Source organism: Peromyscus leucopus, chromosome 13 (assembly GCF_004664715.2).
Source record: "Peromyscus leucopus breed LL Stock chromosome 13, UCI_PerLeu_2.1, whole genome shotgun sequence".
NCBI classification, from domain to species: Eukaryota; Metazoa; Chordata; class Mammalia; order Rodentia; family Cricetidae; genus Peromyscus; species Peromyscus leucopus.
Window position 1 is genome coordinate 21872378 of NC_051074.1, and position 18026 is coordinate 21890403.

The 18026-nt window shown below is 45.3% G+C and overlaps 1 protein-coding gene across 2 annotated transcripts in view; it reads left to right on the forward strand.

Annotated features, from left to right (window-relative positions):
* Ddx11 (DEAD/H-box helicase 11) overlaps window positions 1–10895 on the forward strand; it is a 34451-nt gene extending 23556 nt beyond the window's left edge. For both annotated transcript variants that reach the window (XM_028873971.2, XM_037210180.1), the window contains 9 exons: window positions 2262–2334; window positions 2634–2737; window positions 8439–8588; window positions 8835–8903; window positions 9013–9113; window positions 9393–9477; window positions 9562–9640; window positions 9800–9954; window positions 10029–10895. In XM_028873971.2, the coding sequence (XP_028729804.1) occupies window positions 2262–2334; window positions 2634–2737; window positions 8439–8588; window positions 8835–8903; window positions 9013–9113; window positions 9393–9477; window positions 9562–9640; window positions 9800–9954; window positions 10029–10064 (852 nt within the window). In that variant the 3' untranslated portion in view covers window positions 10065–10895. The remainder of the gene's footprint in view (window positions 1–2261; window positions 2335–2633; window positions 2738–8438; window positions 8589–8834; window positions 8904–9012; window positions 9114–9392; window positions 9478–9561; window positions 9641–9799; window positions 9955–10028) is intronic.
* The last annotated feature ends 7131 nt before the right edge of the window (window positions 10896–18026 follow it).

Sequence of the window (18026 nt, forward strand, 5' to 3'; positions counted from 1 at the left end):
TTGGGACTCACTGTATAGATCATGCTGGCCTCAAACTCACAGAGAGAGTGCTGGATGAAAGGCCACGTTTTCTTTGCCCAAGCCTCTGTTGATGGGTGTCTTATTTACTAATTGGGTTTTATACACGGTGCTGCAGTGACCACTGGTGTGAAGTGCTCTGTGGTACACTGGGGGGTTCGGGCTGAATATTCTGCTGGGGTAGCTAGCTGGTGTTAGGTCTCAGAAAAGGGGACAAAGGGCTAACTGGGGTGTCTGTTAACATACCAAAGGGTATGCTCTCTCAGCTCTCCCAGCCAGCATGGCACCTGTGGTTCCTCCCAGCTCTTCTCACCCTGCCCCCCACCAAAAGTTCTCCCCTCCTGGGGCTGGACTTCCTCTTCCCTTCCCCAAGCCTGATCCCTGTGTGACTCAGCCACGTTGGCTGTGCTGCTCTCTTGGCCCTGGGGCAGACTCTCAGTCAGCTCCTCTCTTGCTCCCCCCACCCCCATCCCTCTCCTCTGGTGGTACTGTTTAGTCTGCCGGTCATGTTCAGCTGGACTCGTCCCTCTGCCTGCTTTCTCTCTAAGATCTATAATGAAAATCTTCTCTGCACTTTAGGAGGAGTCCTGGCTTCCTCCTTTTATTTGATTTTTTTCATTCAGCTGGGCCATATTTTCTATGTGTTCTGTTTTGAGAAACCTGCATACTGATTTCCTTCCATAGTGGCTAGACTCCATTTTCTTTTTTTTCTTTTTTTTTTTTTTTTTGGTTTCTGGTTTTTGGTTTTTCCAGACAGGGCTTCTTTGTGTAGTTTTGGTTCCTGTCCCGGACCAGGCTGGCCTTGAACTCACAGAGATCCGCCTGGCTCTGCCTTCCCGAGTGCTGGGATTAAAGGCGTGCGCCACCATCACCTGGCTAGACCCCATTTTCATGAGTGGTGTATAAGGGCTCCTGTTGTCCACGTCTGGGCCAGCACTCGTTTTTCTGTTTTCTGGCCTTTTAAGCAATATTTTCATTCTTTGAGAAATTCATATGATGTATTTTGAACATGTTCATTGTCCCCTCCACCTCTTCCCATCACGTCCATTTTGTGTTGCCCAGTTAGTCGTGGCAGTAAGTCCTGTGTGATTGGTGTACTAGAGACTCACATCCTTAAAGAAAACTGACTTTCCTCTCCCAGCATCCGTCAAAGACCAGTCATTCCTCAGTTAGTGGTGGGATTTTGTCCCCACAGCTCCGTCCATGCTGTGATTCTGCCTGGCTTGAGCTTGCTCTGGTCTCAGTCTGTCACAATCACTATGACATAGTTAACCTGCCCTCTTGTGTCCTGAAACAGTTTTCTTTTCTTTTTCTTTTTACATTTTTTTTTCAAGACAGGGTTTCTCTGTGTAGTTTTGGTGCCTGTCCTGGAACTCACTCTGTAGACCAGGCTGGCCTCGAACTCACAGATCCGCCTGCCTCTGCCTCCCAAGTGCTGGGACTAAAGGCATCCACCACCACCGCCTAGCATGAAACAGTTTTCTTAATGTTACTTACCACCTCTGGCTCTTAAAGTCTTTCTTCCCTTTTCCACCTCTTCCTGATGATCCCTAAGCCTTGAGTGTTCTGTTTTCTTGACTGTCATTAGGTTAGGATAAGGTAGGGATCTTAATGCAGTTTTGATTTTCAGTTCTCTGGTAGCTTATAAAGCTGAACATTTTTCATACATTTATTGGCCGTTTCTTTTTTTCCTGTATTGAGAACTCTTTGTTTTGTCAGTCCATTTCCTCACTGGGTTGTTTGGTTTCTTGTTTCATTTTTTTTTTTTTTAAAGAAATCGTGTTTTTTTTTTTTTTTTTTTAAGATTTATTTATTTATTATGTATACAGAAGAGGGTGCAGATCTCATTACAGATGGTTGTGAGCCACCATGTGGGTGCTGGGAATTGAACTCAGGACCTCTGGAAGAGCATTCAGTGCTCTTAACCTCTGAGCCATCTCTCCAGCCCTCTTGTTTCATTTTTGAGTTCTTTGTATATTGTAGATAGTAGTCTACACTGTTGATTTTGATACACAGAAAGGGCCTGGAGCCAAATGTGCCATCTTCCTTTGCTCTTTTTTCTTGAGTGTTTTGTCAACACTGGATGCTATTATCAGTTGTTTTAACTGAAGGTCATTGGCCCTTGTACTTCCTCTTCTGGTGTATGGGTTTGCTGCCTCCTATCCCAGACTTTTCTTACCTTCACTGCAGAGCACACAACCCCCAGGCTCTGAGGTCATAGGGCCCTGATGTTATGGCTGCAGGTGTCTGACTTTCGGGAGCAGCTGCTGGCATGTTCTGGAGTGGAAGCTGAGCGTGTAGTGGAGTTCTCCTGTGGTAAGGAACTGTGGGGAGGGTAGAGTGGGCCAAGAACTCTGAGGTCTTGATTTAGTTACACTTGGCCAAAGTTCAGAGGGCACCACTGGGCTTGAGCCTTATTCTTAGTGGGTTTGCTCACTACCATACTTTCCCCAGGTTCTCCAGTCCTGGGCTCTCCTCACCACATTGCTTACATTGGCTATGTCAGAGCAGAGAGAAGTTGTGTGCATTTAAAATTCCTGCCTCTGGTTGGGGAAATGATTTGAGAAACTGCCCTACCTGGACACTAATTTTCAGCCCTCCTTTGATATCACCAGGTCACGTGATCCCTCCAGACAACATCTTGCCCCTTATTATATGCAGCGGACCCTCTAACCAACAGCTGGAATTCACCTACCAGAGGAGAGAGCTGCCTCAGATGGTTAGTGCCAGCCCACATCCTGTCTTCTCTGTTGTATGGCCAGGGGAGAATTCTTAGCAGCATTGGCATTGGGGCAGATAGTCACGTCTGGCATGAGGAAATTCAATTTTTTTTTTTTTTTGGATATTTATCAAGGAAGATCTTGGCTGCTTCCTCTCCTGAAGGAGACCAGCTCCCTCTGTCTCCTCTCTAAGGGTACTCTTGAGCAGAGAGAAATGAGGAATATGTAGATAGAAATACAGAGGAGAGAGAGACAGAAATCACAGGATAGCCTCAAGAGGGCCTGGGTCCAAACCTACCATCCCCTTCTGTCTCTACTAAAGGGCTTTTAAAGGAATGCCAAGAGGTGGAGCAAAAGACCTCCTCTCAGCCCAGTTAAGTATAGACCATCCCAGATACCTGGTGACCATGCATGTGGTCCAGCCATTCCCTAATGCAGCCCTGCTGTATAAAGCAAGCTCAGATCTCACTAGGAAAACTTTGTGGGTTCCCACAGGTCCCTCTTAATTTTTTTAAAGAGTCCCTGAGGCAACACAGAGTAGACTGAGGTCTTCTGTCTTAGGTCGTTCTCTATGATTATTTCTTCCATTACCCGTCATGGAGATATGCTTTTCATCAAGCATACTCTGTCTCAGGCTGATAGTTATCAAGAGAAAGTTGCCTGTCATTGACTCTCAGCCTCTGGTAGGAAGGCGTACTGAGCTTAATTTAGCTCTGGTCCAGGTTCCTATTGAGCTTACAACCTCCACAGCAATCTTCATCGCTGCCACACCTCTCAGTGACAGGAGTGGAGGATGATAGAGATGGCATATCGTTTTTGGAATGGGTCTTAAGATGTGTATAACAGCCTTAGCTGTGCCAAGCCCTTTTTAAATCAATAAGCTCTTTATGCTAACCGAATCCAATAAACTATATCCATCTTAAGGATTCCCTTAGCTTTTTTCAAAACTCTGGTTCATTAACCTTAACATAATTCTGGTATAAATATCACCATACATATTTACAACTCTCTTAATTGAATTATTATCATTATACATATTTACACTTTTTTTTTGCTATCTTACATGAGCATTTAGACTCACATCAACATTTATACTCTTCACAAACTCACATTCAGCATATACTGATTTATACTTTTTTTTTGAGACAGGGTTTCTCTGTATAGTTTTGGTGCCTGTCCTGGATCTCGCTTTGTAGACCAGGGTGGCCTATAACTCACAGAGATTCACCTGGCTCTGCTTCCCAAGTGCTGAGATTAAAGGGATGCGCCACCACCGCCCGGCTGATTTATACTTCTTACAGCTTATATTCTTAAGGAAATTCTATAGATCTATTTTCTATTTTACAAACTTATATTCATAAGAACTATTAGAAAGACTCTCTTAACAGAACTAGCTTACACTAGAAAGAATAGGACTAACATTAGCAAGTATCTAACTTAGCAAACACCTAAAAGAGATTTCTTAACACCTAGAAGAGATTTAGAAAAGATTTTTTAACAGTTAGAAGAGATGTTACATTATTTTCCAATTAGACAGAGAGTAATTTTCTTTGGACTTCATTTAGAAAGTAGAAATAAGAATAAACTGTTAGTTATCAAACCCAAAAAGGAAGAAAAGAGAATGAGAAGAAAAACCTGAGCGCATCCCGTTTTTGAATAGCAGTTCTACAACAGTCAACTTCCCGTGATTGTCAAAGTTGGAGTGGGTTTCCAGACCTGCAGCTTTCAGTGGTTTCCCTATGTACCAAAAACATTGCTGGAAATTCATCCCAAACCCCTCAGCAGTCTGGAGGTCTCCTTATTCTCCTACTATCCCCAGACTGCAAGATGGAACCTTCATGTCAGAAAATTGATTTAGCTGCTTATCCCTCCAGTTCCTCTAGAGGAGTGTCATTGGAGCTGACATTCCTCTGTTCCACACTCATCAAACTCTCAGACAATTTTCCTCCTTCTTAATTTTTTTTTTTTTAAAGCTGTATTTGCCATGAGTTCTTTTAATAATGCTGATGTTTCTGATGGATTTTTATTAGCCCAATATTTCTGGCAAGGTTATTTGTTCACCAAAACTGCTACTATTCAAAGGAGTCAAGAACATAGATGTTAGCCGGGCGGTAGTGGTGCACACCTTTAATCCCAGCACTTGGGAAGCAGACCCAGGTGGGTGGATCTCTGTGAGTTCGAGGCCAGCCTGGACTACAAAGCGAGATCCAGGACAGGCTCCAAAACTACACAGAGAAACTCTGTCTTGAAAATCCAAAAAAAAAGAAGAAGAACACAGATGTTGTTTCATAAAACACATCCTTCATTAGTGTACTCTAAAGAACATTTTCTGATTTAGTATTTTCACCTCATTCATAAGCTTCTCAACGCCTGATGTTATTATTAGCAATTGTGATATACACTGACCATGAGTCATTTAGCTCAGACTGTAGTTGTATCTTTTTAACATCGTATTTAGAACGTTTTTTCCTATTCCTCACAAACATCAGTGCGTTCGCTGAACAAGCATTCTGATTTAGCATTGTTTCGTTATAGAGAACTTTCAAGTGAAGTGACTGTTTTGTGATGTGGCTAGATTTTGTGGAGTTGGGTCCCCGTCTGTGAAGCAGTCATTTGAGTGCCTGCTTCCTTGTCCCCCTATTAGAGTTGTGAAGGAATCACTCGTTACAGCCTGTCTGTTCAAGGGGCAAAGAACTTTTTATTGTTTGCCCGTAGGTTTTTTTTTCATATGTAAAGCAATGTTCAGTGTTTGGACTGCTTTCCCTTGCTTTTGTAAGGATTTTAAAGTGGCTTGTGACAAACAGTGTGAGTATTTTAAATGTCTCCTGAGAGGCAAGCTTTTGATCACCCGTTGGTTTTTTGGGAGGTAAGCCAAGCTTTTTAGCAGTGCTTGGAAAAAAAGCAAAGTCGTGTCCGTCCCCGTCCCGTGTCCGTCCCCCCCCCCCCACACAGGGTTTCTCTGTGTAGCTTTGGAGCCTGTCTTGGAACTCGCTCTGTAGATCAGGCTGGCCTCAAATTCACAGAGATCCGCCTACCTTTGCCTCCCAAGTGCTGGGACTAAAGGTGTGCGCCACCACCGCCCAGCTACAAAAGCAAAGTTTTAAGTTGAGAATTTCAAAGTTTTTGTTCTAGTTTGTCTGCCTTTTCTCCATACAGGCTTGCCTATGCTGTCTTTCCCAGCATGCTTTGCTCTGTAGCATCACTATGTTTCAGACTTCATTTCCCAAGCTGCCTTTCTCTATAGTGGCATGCCACTACAAACTACCTTTCCCATAGTGCCTCTCATGTTGGCCACTTCTCTTTCTCTTTACACACTAAAACGCAAGGTTCTAAAGTGAAGTTTATGCTTTTAGCATGGGAAGTTTGAGTCAAGATTTTTGCTTTTTTAACACAGGAGATATGGAGATGTCTGTTCTCCCTGAGCTGGCATTGCTATATGTTTTTCTTTCCTGACACTGTACCCGGAGCTGAGTCACACCCGCCCGCTTGTATTCTGGTGGTACTTTCTTGCTTGAAGCAAAGTTCCCTGGGGGCTTGTTCATCTGCCCCAGCCAGTCAGTAAAAAGAAGTGAAAGCACTCAAAACAGAGCTTTCCTCCACTTCCTTCAGAGAGACTCCCTCCCAGACAGCTCTTGTTTTGGTCTCAGCTCATCCCTTTCCCAAGAAATAATGAAGGAGATATGGAGATGTCTGTTCTCCCTGAGCTGGCATTGCCATATGTTTTTCTTTCCTGTTAAGCTCCCTGAAGCTACAATGGCGGATTTGTTCCTCTGCTAACCGCTTCTGGAGGTAGGGGCTTCTCTCCCTGAATCTGCCTTAGCTTTTTGCACTGCAACCGCCATTTGGAACCCAGACACGGATTTTTTTTTTTTTTTCACACTAGCAGCCTTCCCAGGTCCTGCACAATTTGGGGAGGAATCTGTCCCTTCTTTGTCCTGTCCTGGCTCAGATCCTCCCCCAGATAGAGTCCCTTACATGGCAGCCCAGGTGCAGAAGCAGCTCGGCTTTATTGCTTCCTCCTCCTGCACTTTCCCACGTGTATGGCTGAGTTCTAGCTTCAGAGGGATTTCTGGATGCTCTTTTTCTAATATAGGCTTGAAAGAGACAGTGCTAGCAGAGAGAATTTGTCTAGCTCCAAGTAGTCTTTTTGTTTTTTCTTAAAGTGACCCACAGGTGATTTTTCTATACATATCATTAATAGGTGAATCTAATTTTGCCCCTACAGAAAGAGAAACTGAGAAAGTAAGTTCTGGAAGGCTTTTTAGTATTTTAGAGAGAGATTATGAAGTTTTTCCCAAGAAAGCTTTCAGTTTTTGAGAGAAAGACCACCAAGTTTCCCCCAAACTTCTATCCTCTAATCTTTGGCTTCAGTGGCCAAGAGGAAACTAATTCTGTTAGTATGGTGTGGTACAAGTTTCCTCAGTTACTGCTGACTGAGCAGAGGGTTTCTGTTTCCTCCATATCCACCTCAGGGAAAATTCTCTCCTCTGCCACTTGGGACCTGAAGTTTCGCATAGGAATCTTTTTCTCCCATTAAGATGTTCTCTGATAGTATTTCCTCTGATTTTTCCAAGTTTGCATTCCTAGATCCATAGTTAGAATATTCAGGACATGGTTCCTCTGTGTTGCTGCTTACTTTTTATAAGTTTTACTTTACATTATATTCCTAAATTCTACTTTTCTAAGTTTTTCCTACACTATATTACTACACTCTGCCTTCCTTATTTTTCATAGATAGAATTTTAACAGAGAGAAAAAAAAATAAACCTAGATAAGAGAGAAATTACGCTGTAGCCTTACTTGACCATCTTTCAACCCCTAATTCTTCCTCCAGAGAAGAAAACCCCCCACCTTCACTTTCAATACAAAATCACCGAGCAGTCCAACTGCTTCTCAAAGGGCTTCTCCCCAAGCTTTTGCCAAGTACTCTGGTTAGGCTCTGTTTAGGCACCATTTGAGGGAGATCAGCTCTGACTCCACCCCAGGATACTCTTGAGCAGGGAGTAATGTGGAATATGTAGATAGAAATACAGAGGAGAGAGAGACAGCTAGAAAACACAGGAGAGCCTCGGGTCTGGGTCCAAACCCTCCATCACTTTCTGTCTCTACTAAAAGGCTTTTAAAGAAATGCCAAGGGGTGAAGCAAAAACCTCCCCCAGCAAAGCCAAGTGTAGGCCATGACAAACACCTGGTAAGCATGCATGTGGTCCATCCATCCCATAATGCAGCCCTGCTGTATAAAGCAAACTCAGATCTCATGAGGAAACCTTTGTGGGCTCCCACACTCTCCTTAGACTACTACATGTTTTCTAAAGAGCTCCCAGCATCCTATTAATGCAGGATGGAAGAAGGCCAACAATGGGGGGTGGGGCCTCTTGCTGTTTGCCTGTATCCTGGGAAGGATGCATTTCTTGGCCACAACTCCTGTGGCATCTCAATGCTAATTTGTTCTGGATAGTGCCCCTCATGATACTGGGACTTAGGGAGATCTCAGTTCATACCAAAAATCTGGCTCATTTCTGGGGTGCCAGAGATGGGTTGTGTCATAAAGGCAGGCAACTCACCAGAATCCCCAGTTGGGCATGTCTATTAAGAGGGTAGTGCATTCCATGCTGTAGAAAGGGAGATGCTTGGCTTCTATCCTCTGTGGGTGTGGCTTTGGGTCCTGTTCCGGGCTAGCTCTTTGTCTGCCTCCTGCAGATGGAGGAGACAGGCCGCATCCTCTGTAACTTGTGCAACGTGGTCCCTGGAGGGGTGGTGTGCTTCTTCCCTTCCTATGAGTACCTGCGCCAGGTACATGCGCATTGGGACAAGACTGGCCTGCTGGCACGTTTGTCTGTCAAGAAAAAGGTGAGTGCCCCTTAGCCTGGTTATGAAGACATTGCTACCTGCAACTCTTCCCAGGGCCCTCAGTCTTGTGGAATTGGCATGGTCCAGATTCTCCTAGCTTCTAAATCTACCAAGTCTAGGTCTGGACACTGGCTGCAGGGATTCCCCAAAACTTGATTACATGTTCCATGCTCAGGCTCAAACCCCAGACTGAGGCTCAAGACTCAGTCTTTTGAAGCCTTTTTCTGGGTGGCCTTCTTCCTACAGCTATTCCAAGAGCCCAAGAGAGCAAGCCAGGTGGAGCAGGTGCTGATGGCGTATTCCAAATGCATTACGGTGAGAGGTGTAATGAGGCTGGATCCACAAGCCCTCTGTGCCTGGCAGCTGGGAACAGCTGTGATCTCCCAGGTTTGGCTCAGGCACTCTGGTGTGGCTCTCCTCATAGTGCTGCATTCAGGCAGGAGGCCATCTGACAGGGGCCTTGCTCCTCTCTGTGGTTGGAGGGAAGATGAGTGAAGGGATCAACTTCTCTGATGACCTGGGTCGGTAAGTGTGGTGTCCTTTTGTCTTCTGGGGCTGAGGGACCTGGGCCCTACTTGGCAAGCCATGCCATAGGGTCAGTACCCATGTGGGCAGCTTGGGGTCCGTAGGGTGTGGGTGGAGTGTCTGAACCCTTTCTCCATCTGGCTTTGTGGAACAGAGAAGTGGGCAGCCATGACTTGGAATCACAAACAATTAGTTCAAAATAGCAGGTAGTTGATCTCATGTGGATGATGACCCCATGGCTGTTTGTCACTTATGCCATGGGCCATGTAACCACTGCAGGTGTGTGGTGATGGTGGGGATGCCCTACCCCAACCTTAAGTCTCCAGAGTTGCAAGAGAAGATGGCCTACTTGGATCAGACCCTTGTGAGTATTGGCAGTATTTCAGATGATGAAAGGAAATGTCTAGGGAGTTCTGATCTTCCAATTTCTGTTTATTCTTTTTCTTAGCCTAGAACACGAGGTCAGGCTCCCCCTGGGAAGTTGTTGGTGGAGAATCTGTGTATGAAGGCTGTAAACCAATCCATAGGTGATCTGGGCTGCTGCTGGGGCAGATGGATGGGTTGAGGGAGGAGGGATTTTCCTGCTGTGTTGTCCATTTGAGGGGCAAATGAGGGAGGAGACTCAATGGACATGCCGCATTGGTAGACAATTGAACTCAAGAGTCCCAACCTGTGTGTCTACCCAGGCAGGGCCATTAGACACCAGAGGGACTTCGCCAGCATTGTGCTCCTGGATCATCGCTATGCCCGCCCTGCTGTCCTGGCGAAGCTGCCAGCCTGGATCCGAGACCGTGTGGAGGTCAAAGCCACCTTTGGTCCTGCCTTTGCTGCTATGCGGAAGGTTAGGTTTCTTCCCTGTGTCCCAGGCTTCCCCAGTGGGAAATGAAGCTTCTCATGGCTTTTCTCTCCCTGCAGTTTCATCGAGAGAAGTCACACCCGAGTCTGGTGTAGGATCCTCTTTTATTCTCGCTGCTTGACTCGACCTTTGTGTTTGGCCTAAGATGGTTAATAGCATATGCAGACTGTGAAGTCTACACCAGCCTTCCAGAGGCAATGGATTCCAGTGTTGTGACTTACATAGAAAAACCACCATGACAAACCCAGTTCATCCTGAAGGAACATGGCCTGGGGCACCTCATTCCCTGGGACCGATTTTCCCCGCAGCACCTAGCTCAATTTAGCTTTCTCTTGGCTTCAGGAGGCTGTGTAAGCAGAAGCTCTCTGCTCTCTTGTGAGGCAAGGCCCACCCTGCCATCATCCTGTCTAGAGACAGAGAGCTGTTCTTGGCCTTTGAATCCAGTCTTAGCCTCAGATGTCCATATTCAGGACCCTGCTGTCCACAGAGACTTCACATTCAAGCTGTATTGACTGGGTCTCCAAAAACAGGTGGATCTCTCTTGTTTTCTGCTGCTCCTTCCTCAAGCCAGGGGACTTCTTTTCTTCAGCCATCTGAGAAGAGACCAATACCACTGCACCTACCACGGCATGGGCAGCAATGCCAGCAGAATCATAAGACTCCTCCATGTGACTTTTTTAGAGTCCCTCTGAGTGATACCAGGGCATTTTTGGCTATGGAGAAATATCCCTCACTCTGCAATAGTGACCCCAGGTAACTCTATTTGGGACTCAGAAAAAATGCTCAACTCCCTCAGACATTCTGTCTCATTGCTGAGACCACCAGGGCAGGAGGACAGCCCATGGTCTGCTGAGCCATCTGCACCTGACAAGGCCACCCTTTCTCTACTAAATAAAGGGCACTGTTCACATGGGCTGAGGCCTGGAGTCACCATTGTTTAGTGTGTGTGTTTTCTCAGTTGTAACAAAGGTAGGCAAAGCATCCTGGGGTGGTGCAGTAGGTAAGGCAGTCACATGAGTCAGTGGAGTTGGCACATGGTGTACACAGCCCCAGGACATGAAAAGAGGTGAGGCAAGATGAAGGGCAGTTGTCCATCCACTCAGCTCTCTGTGGACAACAGGAACTTTAGAGGTCTACTTGCCCAGGAGTCTCTCCGGCTGTTCCTGCTAGAGTGAATGAGGAAGGCCCTGTCCTGCCTAGGGTTGCTGGTCTACAATTAGCATCACATCTTTGTTGGGCACATTATACTATTGGATCATAGATTCACATGTTTGGACATAACTGGTCATGGTTGTCAATGAAGCTTCCTAAATCCATTTGCTTTCTTTGAATTCAGACAGGGAAAATTGGACCTGTATCTGCATTTGGGTTTTAGGGAACCCAGAGTCAATCTAAGGAAAACATCCCACTTGAACAAGCCCAGATTCTTAAAAGGAGGATGGTTGTATTGTGGGTGCTCATTTAGGAATTTCAGAATAGAGAGGCATCTTAGCTATCAAGCTTGTGAAGAACTCTTAACATGGGGCATTCTTTGCATAGAGATTGTATTCCTGTTCATGGTAGATCTCTCCATGAGTGAGGCAATCATAGCTAGAATCTGGGTGTCTAATCAGAACCTTGGGGTGAGGCCCAGATTATCTCAGAGAAGAGCAGTTGAATAAAGGGCATCTCTTACTAACTTCCTGTACACAGGGCATCTCTCACCAGCACCCTTCATTCCTGTACACAGGGTATCTCTCACTAGTTTCCTGCTTTTCTGCCTGTACACAAAGCCCAACTGGAATATAACTTCTCTGGGAGGCCAAGACATCTCAGACTCAACATTTCTTAAGGAATAATCTGATTAGGGCTGGGTGAAGTAGAAGTTGGGATCCTTCTGTCTTAAGTGCTTAGTGGTAGAATTTTCCAGTTCTTTAGAATGGGAGATAAAGGTGTGTGTGTGTGGTTGGATCTTGGAGATAACCTGTGTTCAGAGATAGGGGAATTCCTTGGACTCTAAGTTCTCTCCAGTTCCTAAGCACCCAACATATCAAACTAGGAGAGTTTTATGGTGAGAAGATGAGTAATTGAAAAGCATTAAAATAGGAAGAAGGGGTGGGATGTAACCAATAAATTGTCAGTGTTTACATACATAAAAAAATTATACAGTGTTGTGGAATATTTGTTTAGGATGTGTTATATTCATCTATGCTGTGGAATGTTTGTTTAGTGATGCAAAGATGTGTTGCATTCTTTTATATTGCATTTGTTCAACTCTGTGAAGCTGTGTTACTTTGCCTGCCTAAAACATCTGATGGTCTAATAGAGTGCTGAACGGCCACTAGCAAGGCACGAGAAAGGATAGGAGGGGCTGGCATGTAGAGATAATAAATAGGAGGAGAAATCTAGGCTCAAGAGAAGAAGGGAGAATGGGAAAGAAAAGAGGAGGATGCCAGGGTCCAGTCATGGAATAAGAAGGAAAGAAAGATATAAGTAAGAAGCCCAGAAGCAAGAGGTAGTCAAAGAGAAATGGGATAATTGAAGTTAGAGAAGCTGGCAAGAAACAAACCAGTCTAAGGCCAGGCATTCATAAATAATAGTAAGTCTCTGTGTATTTATCTGGGATCTGAGTGGTGGGCTCCCAAAGAGGTGTTTTTTTTTTTTTTTAAAGAAACAACTACAATACGGGTTGATTTTATTGTCCTATTTAATCTGTCACCAACACTACCTCAGCATATAGGTGTTGGACACTGATGCTACAGAAGTTAAGAAACTGCTGGCTGGGGACATAGCTCACTGGTAGAGCCCTTGCTTAGCAGCAGCCCTGAGCTTACTCTCCAACAGAAAGCTGTCGGGGGTGTTAAGGAGGGGAAACATTAGTTATTCCAAGAAGAGAACCACGGATTTAACCCAGGTCCATAGAGCTCTGCTTTGGTCAAGCTCACGTAGGTATAACAGAACTAGCAAGACCACAAAGGCAATTTCCTAGAATGATGCACATGGAGGTGAAGAATGTCACTGTCTGGGAAACCCAGGACCATGGGCGACAGGCAGACTGGGACTCTTAGCACATAAACGCTGCAGGTTAGACTGAACTTCGAGACAGTCCAGGAACCTCACCACGTATATACTGTGGGCTGTCACTCTGCTCAACAACACGTGGAACTACAGTCTTCATTTTGCCATGCATTTTTAAAAATTATTTTTATTTACACAAACCTTGAACTGGAATGGCCTCTTGAGCAACCTCTCTTTTGGTTTCAGCTCCTACTGCCAAGGAAAATTCCTCAAGTTCCTTAGTTCTCAATCTCAAGTGAACACCTGATTAATCTTGCCTCTCTGTTTAAGGTAGATGACTAGTTGCCGTCCCTGTCTTGAAGCTGGAGAGAACCAAACTGCTCCTTTCTTTAGTGTCTGCATGGATTATAGAAGTCTAGAAACTTTGGTGAACTTAGCTATCCTGTTTATGTAGCTTTATGATTACTTTCATACAACACAACCACTGTTTTTGGTAAAGTTTCTATCAGTTATAAATTATACACTAATTAACAGAGATGTGAGTAAAGTGGGTTGAACCCAAGAAATGCACTTTAACCCACCCCATCTGTATCTGTCTCTCTAGTTTCCATTCTTTCTTCCCCCTTATTTTCTCTCCCTTCATCCTCCCTCCTCCCTTTCCACCCGACTCGCAAACATTAGCTCTAGGGTTTTCTGTCTTATGCTCATGTCTCTCCCACTCGGCATGAGGGGAATCACCAGGTTCCTCAACCTCAGAAGGATCATATGACAAAACTGTGTATTCTTTCCTTCCCATCCTCCAACTGTGATATTTATGACAACCAATTAAACCATGCTTCCCATATGATCTCTAAAGTGTCTTGAGTTTACCTGTGCAACAGACACCACTCTAGAGAGAGCTTGCCTGACCTGCTGTCCATACAGAACTGCCCTTATTCACATGCTTACCTGGTCCTTATTCAGCATCCTCCCTGGTCCTTATTCTGCATCCTCACCTGGTCCTTATTCACATGCTCACCTGGTCATTCTTCACCCATCCAAACCTGGTCCTCATTCAGTATCCTCACCCGGTCCTGCCCTTTTCCATCCTCCCAGTCCTCGCTCTTTGTAATCAGAGTCTGAGGCAGTATGGGTTAGAGGAAGATGGCCAAGATTGAGATCTAAAGTTCTTATCAATAAACCTGTGTTTCTCTGCATAAAGAGGTGGTGGGCACAGTCTTAATCTGGTTTCGGCTCAACAAAAAAATCCTGAGGAAGACACACATCCCTAAAGCAATCAACGTGAGACTTATACTTTCTTTTATTGTTTTTATTAAATTTATTTATTTTATCCTAACCACTATTTCCCTGTAGGAAAAGAGACTCCCATTACCTTTCATAATAAAGAGAATCTTCTAAGATGAAAAACAAAACAAAAAACCAAAACAACAACAAGAAAAAACAACGGTTCCTGAACTTCCTTTACTGTAGCTTTGTCAAATGTTATACTTCATTCTGCTTTAGGAGACATTGGTACCCACCACTCCACTGCCTTCTGGAATTGCCCTCCAAATGTTTCCACCAATGCATTTTTGATCTACCTTGATTTATCTTTGTTCTGATACTGCCCTGAAACTGCTTCCATGTTGGAGTATGGAACCTGAGGTAATCAGACTCTGGGTTTCCTGAGTTCCCTGGGACATGATCAATCAAATTTTGTTCCAGAATTAACTGTCCCTCATTCCCTTTGAGGTTTAGAGCTGTAATTTTGTACTGTTGGAACAGTGAAGACAGGTTTTTAGAGCAGGGATGAGGATTAGCAGCCATGGTGCAGGAGAGGAAACCTTAAAATGCTTGCCTGGACAAGACCTTGCCTATCATTGAGTGGGGGGTGGGGTGAGAGCGCCAAGGGGCAGACAAAGGCATGAGGACACGTTGTTATAGCAGTGAGTCCTGGTGCTGCCTTCAGGCTGTGCTCAACTCTGATTGGTCCAATGGTGGCTAGAAGCTGTGCTCTGAGGGTCTGCTCCAGGACAGTCCGCTTGAAGGACCCTGAAGTGACACACTAGTGGATGCTGGCCACTCAGTTCAACCACGCTGGTGGCAGCCATGATGGCCATGCCAGAGGAGGTAGATGGTGGGACAGATAACGTCCTCTCTGCCAACATTCTGATCTGGTTGACTAAAGCCTGGGTGTGGAACTCTGTCAGAATGGACCCTATACCGACCTGAACACATGACAGGAGTGAAAAGATAGGAGGTGCCTCAGGGTGGAAAATCTGAGGGTACAGACTCTCTCTTAAACAGAGTTTGTCCAGGCTTGTTCCACAGGGGGCTGGAGAGAAAGCTCACCAGAAGTGCTTTTGCCATGGGCTAGGACACCAATCCCCAGAGCCCCTCATGAGTCATTTAAAGCTAGAGTGAACATTTGAGTACTTACTAGGTGAAGTCATCTACCAAGGCCATAGCCAGGCAGCGGCCATTGGCAGGAACCGTGGAATATAGAGCATGGCGCACGACTCTGCTGCCCCCTGCCTTCCTTTGGTGTGTGGTCAGAGGCATTCCTTGGACAGACATGAAAAATGTCAGTGTACCCAGATCCGGTACTAACATCAGCCTGAAGAAATTATTCTACCCAAGTCTAGCTTATTCAGTCAGTGGGTTTACTGGAGCTCCTTGCAGAGGTAAGGGTCGGGATCACTTATAAGAAGGTTGACTCTGGGCTGGAGAGATGGCTCAGTGATTAAGAGCACTGGCTGTTCTTCCAGAGGTCCTGAGTTCAATTCCCAGCAACCACACGGTGACTCACAGCCATTTGTAATGAGATCTGGCGCCCTTTTCTGGCAGGCAGAACACTGTAAACCCAATAAATAAATAAATATTTAAAAAAATAAAAACAAAGGTTGACTTAAGGGCAGCTGTATCTCTCCATGCCTGTCCCAGCACTGGCCTTAGCTTAGAAGAGCTGAGTTTCTGGAACTCTCTGACAAACTGGATATCTTGCCATGCTGGTGATTGTTGTGGTTCATAGGCATCCCAGCTGGGCAAGACTATTTATGGCTTCCTCCATCTCCTTTTTTTTTTTTTTTTGGCTTTTCAAGACAGGGTTTCGTTGTGTAGTTTTGGTGCCTGTCCTGGAACTCGCTCTGTAGCCCAGGTTGGCTTTGAACTCACAGAGATTTGCCTGGCTCTACCGCCGAGTGCTGGGGTTAAAGGCATGTGCCACCACTGCTAGGCTAACAACCTTTTTCTTAAAAGCCTGAAATGATCTGAGATACTCAGCCACAAAGGCCACTGACACATCATACTGGCTTAGACGTCTGAATAAATAAACATTGGCCTCTTTGGTCCACGAGGCAAAAGCTACTGAAGGTCACAGGGTGAAATGTCTTCATGCTTTTCATTTTCTTCTGTTGTCCCAAGAGGAGCCACCAGGTTGAACCCAGCACCCCCGTATTCACAAAAGACTGTCCTTTGCATGAGATTCAGCAAACCCTCAGAAGCAATGCCCTTGCCACCTGGGCAGCACCCTGATTTGCAAACTGCTTCCACACTGAAATAGTCATTGCAGAGGCAGAGGAGGAGACTGAAGACATGCCTTTCAGGATTCTTTTGCCACCTGAAGCTCAAAAGTGATGCATATTGGTATCTTTCCCAGATTGAAACGGCAAGGCCCTCACACCTGTGTGATAGTGTTTAGAGACAGGCCTTCTGTAGGGAGGCAGGGACAGATTTTGTTGTGAGGGCAGGCCTTTCAGCATGCACTTAGGTCCAGCTAGAAAGAAGTCCCCGTCATATGAGGACCCAGAGATGGGCAGCCTCTGCAGAGCAGGAAGGAGCCTCTCCAGAAACCCACTCATCTGTTATCTGAAGAATATTAACTGCAAAGCTTTTCCTCTAGTCCCTGAGCAATAGCTGAGGGGCTGAAGCCCAGGACACATCAAGGAAGGCAAAGGGGCCCAGCACTAAGCAGGACCTCACTCAGAAGAAGCCTGACACAGGGTAGAATACAATGTCTGAATTGGCAAAACTGGTTTTCCATGTGCTCACAGGGAATCCACTGGCAGAAAAAGTCAGACTCCTCCCAAAAGACAAAATTATAGGTTCTCTTCAAATGTCAATGTTCCCAAACTTAAGTCCCAGGATTATCATCCACTTATCATAGCTGATTGAAACAAAACCTGAACAAATCTACTTTATGACTGAGTAGGAACAGCCTGTGAGCTGCAGTCTACAATATCAACGCTGTAGATATTTGTTTAGAGACAAAGCATAGAGCCAGGTACACACTGCAAGGGCACTGGGGAAATGCAAATGGAGAAAACGGATGGAACTGATCTAAGGGTCCTACAGCCTGCAGACCAAAGAGACCCAGAAACCTCATTTGTTGTGTGACCTCCATCAAGCCACCTAATGGGACCTCACCTCCTTAAATTGTGAATTTCTGATCAGAATGCTTGCTCTTCCTCCTCTTGAGAATTGCATGTAGAGAATGTCAAAGAGCTTATTTTGAATAACTCTTTGTTTAATATAGAAGCCAGTGTGTATGTGTCTGAGTATCTGTGTCCATACTACAACACAGAGGTCCAAGTGCTCAGCCTGGAAACCACATTGACTCCATGTCATCCTTCCCTCCCACTTGTCCCTCCTGATAGACAGCATTTCAGTGCAGGATTCCAGGCCCTTATGTTCTGACTGCAACCTCAGCTTCCTGAAATCTCTCTACCTTGCACTACTGGGGGTTCAACATGAACCCAGGCTTAAAGGATCGCCAGGGACTCATCTCACTGCAATTTTGCTCATGCCCTCAACTGCAATAGAATGCTTGAGCTGGGCATTGTACCTTTGTGTGCATATGAAGGCCCTTCTACCTTGCCTATGTTGGAAAGCTGGACACACCACAGAAATAGAGAGGCCAGCCTGCATGATAGGGTTTGGCTGCTTTGGTGAGGTTTAATAACTTCTCCAACCTCTTAGGTTCCCAGTTATATGTGAAGACTGACTTCAGAATTCCTCAAGGGTGTTTCAGGAGCAGTAGAACCCTAGTGGATTTAATCAAGGCACTAGATCACTCAAACATC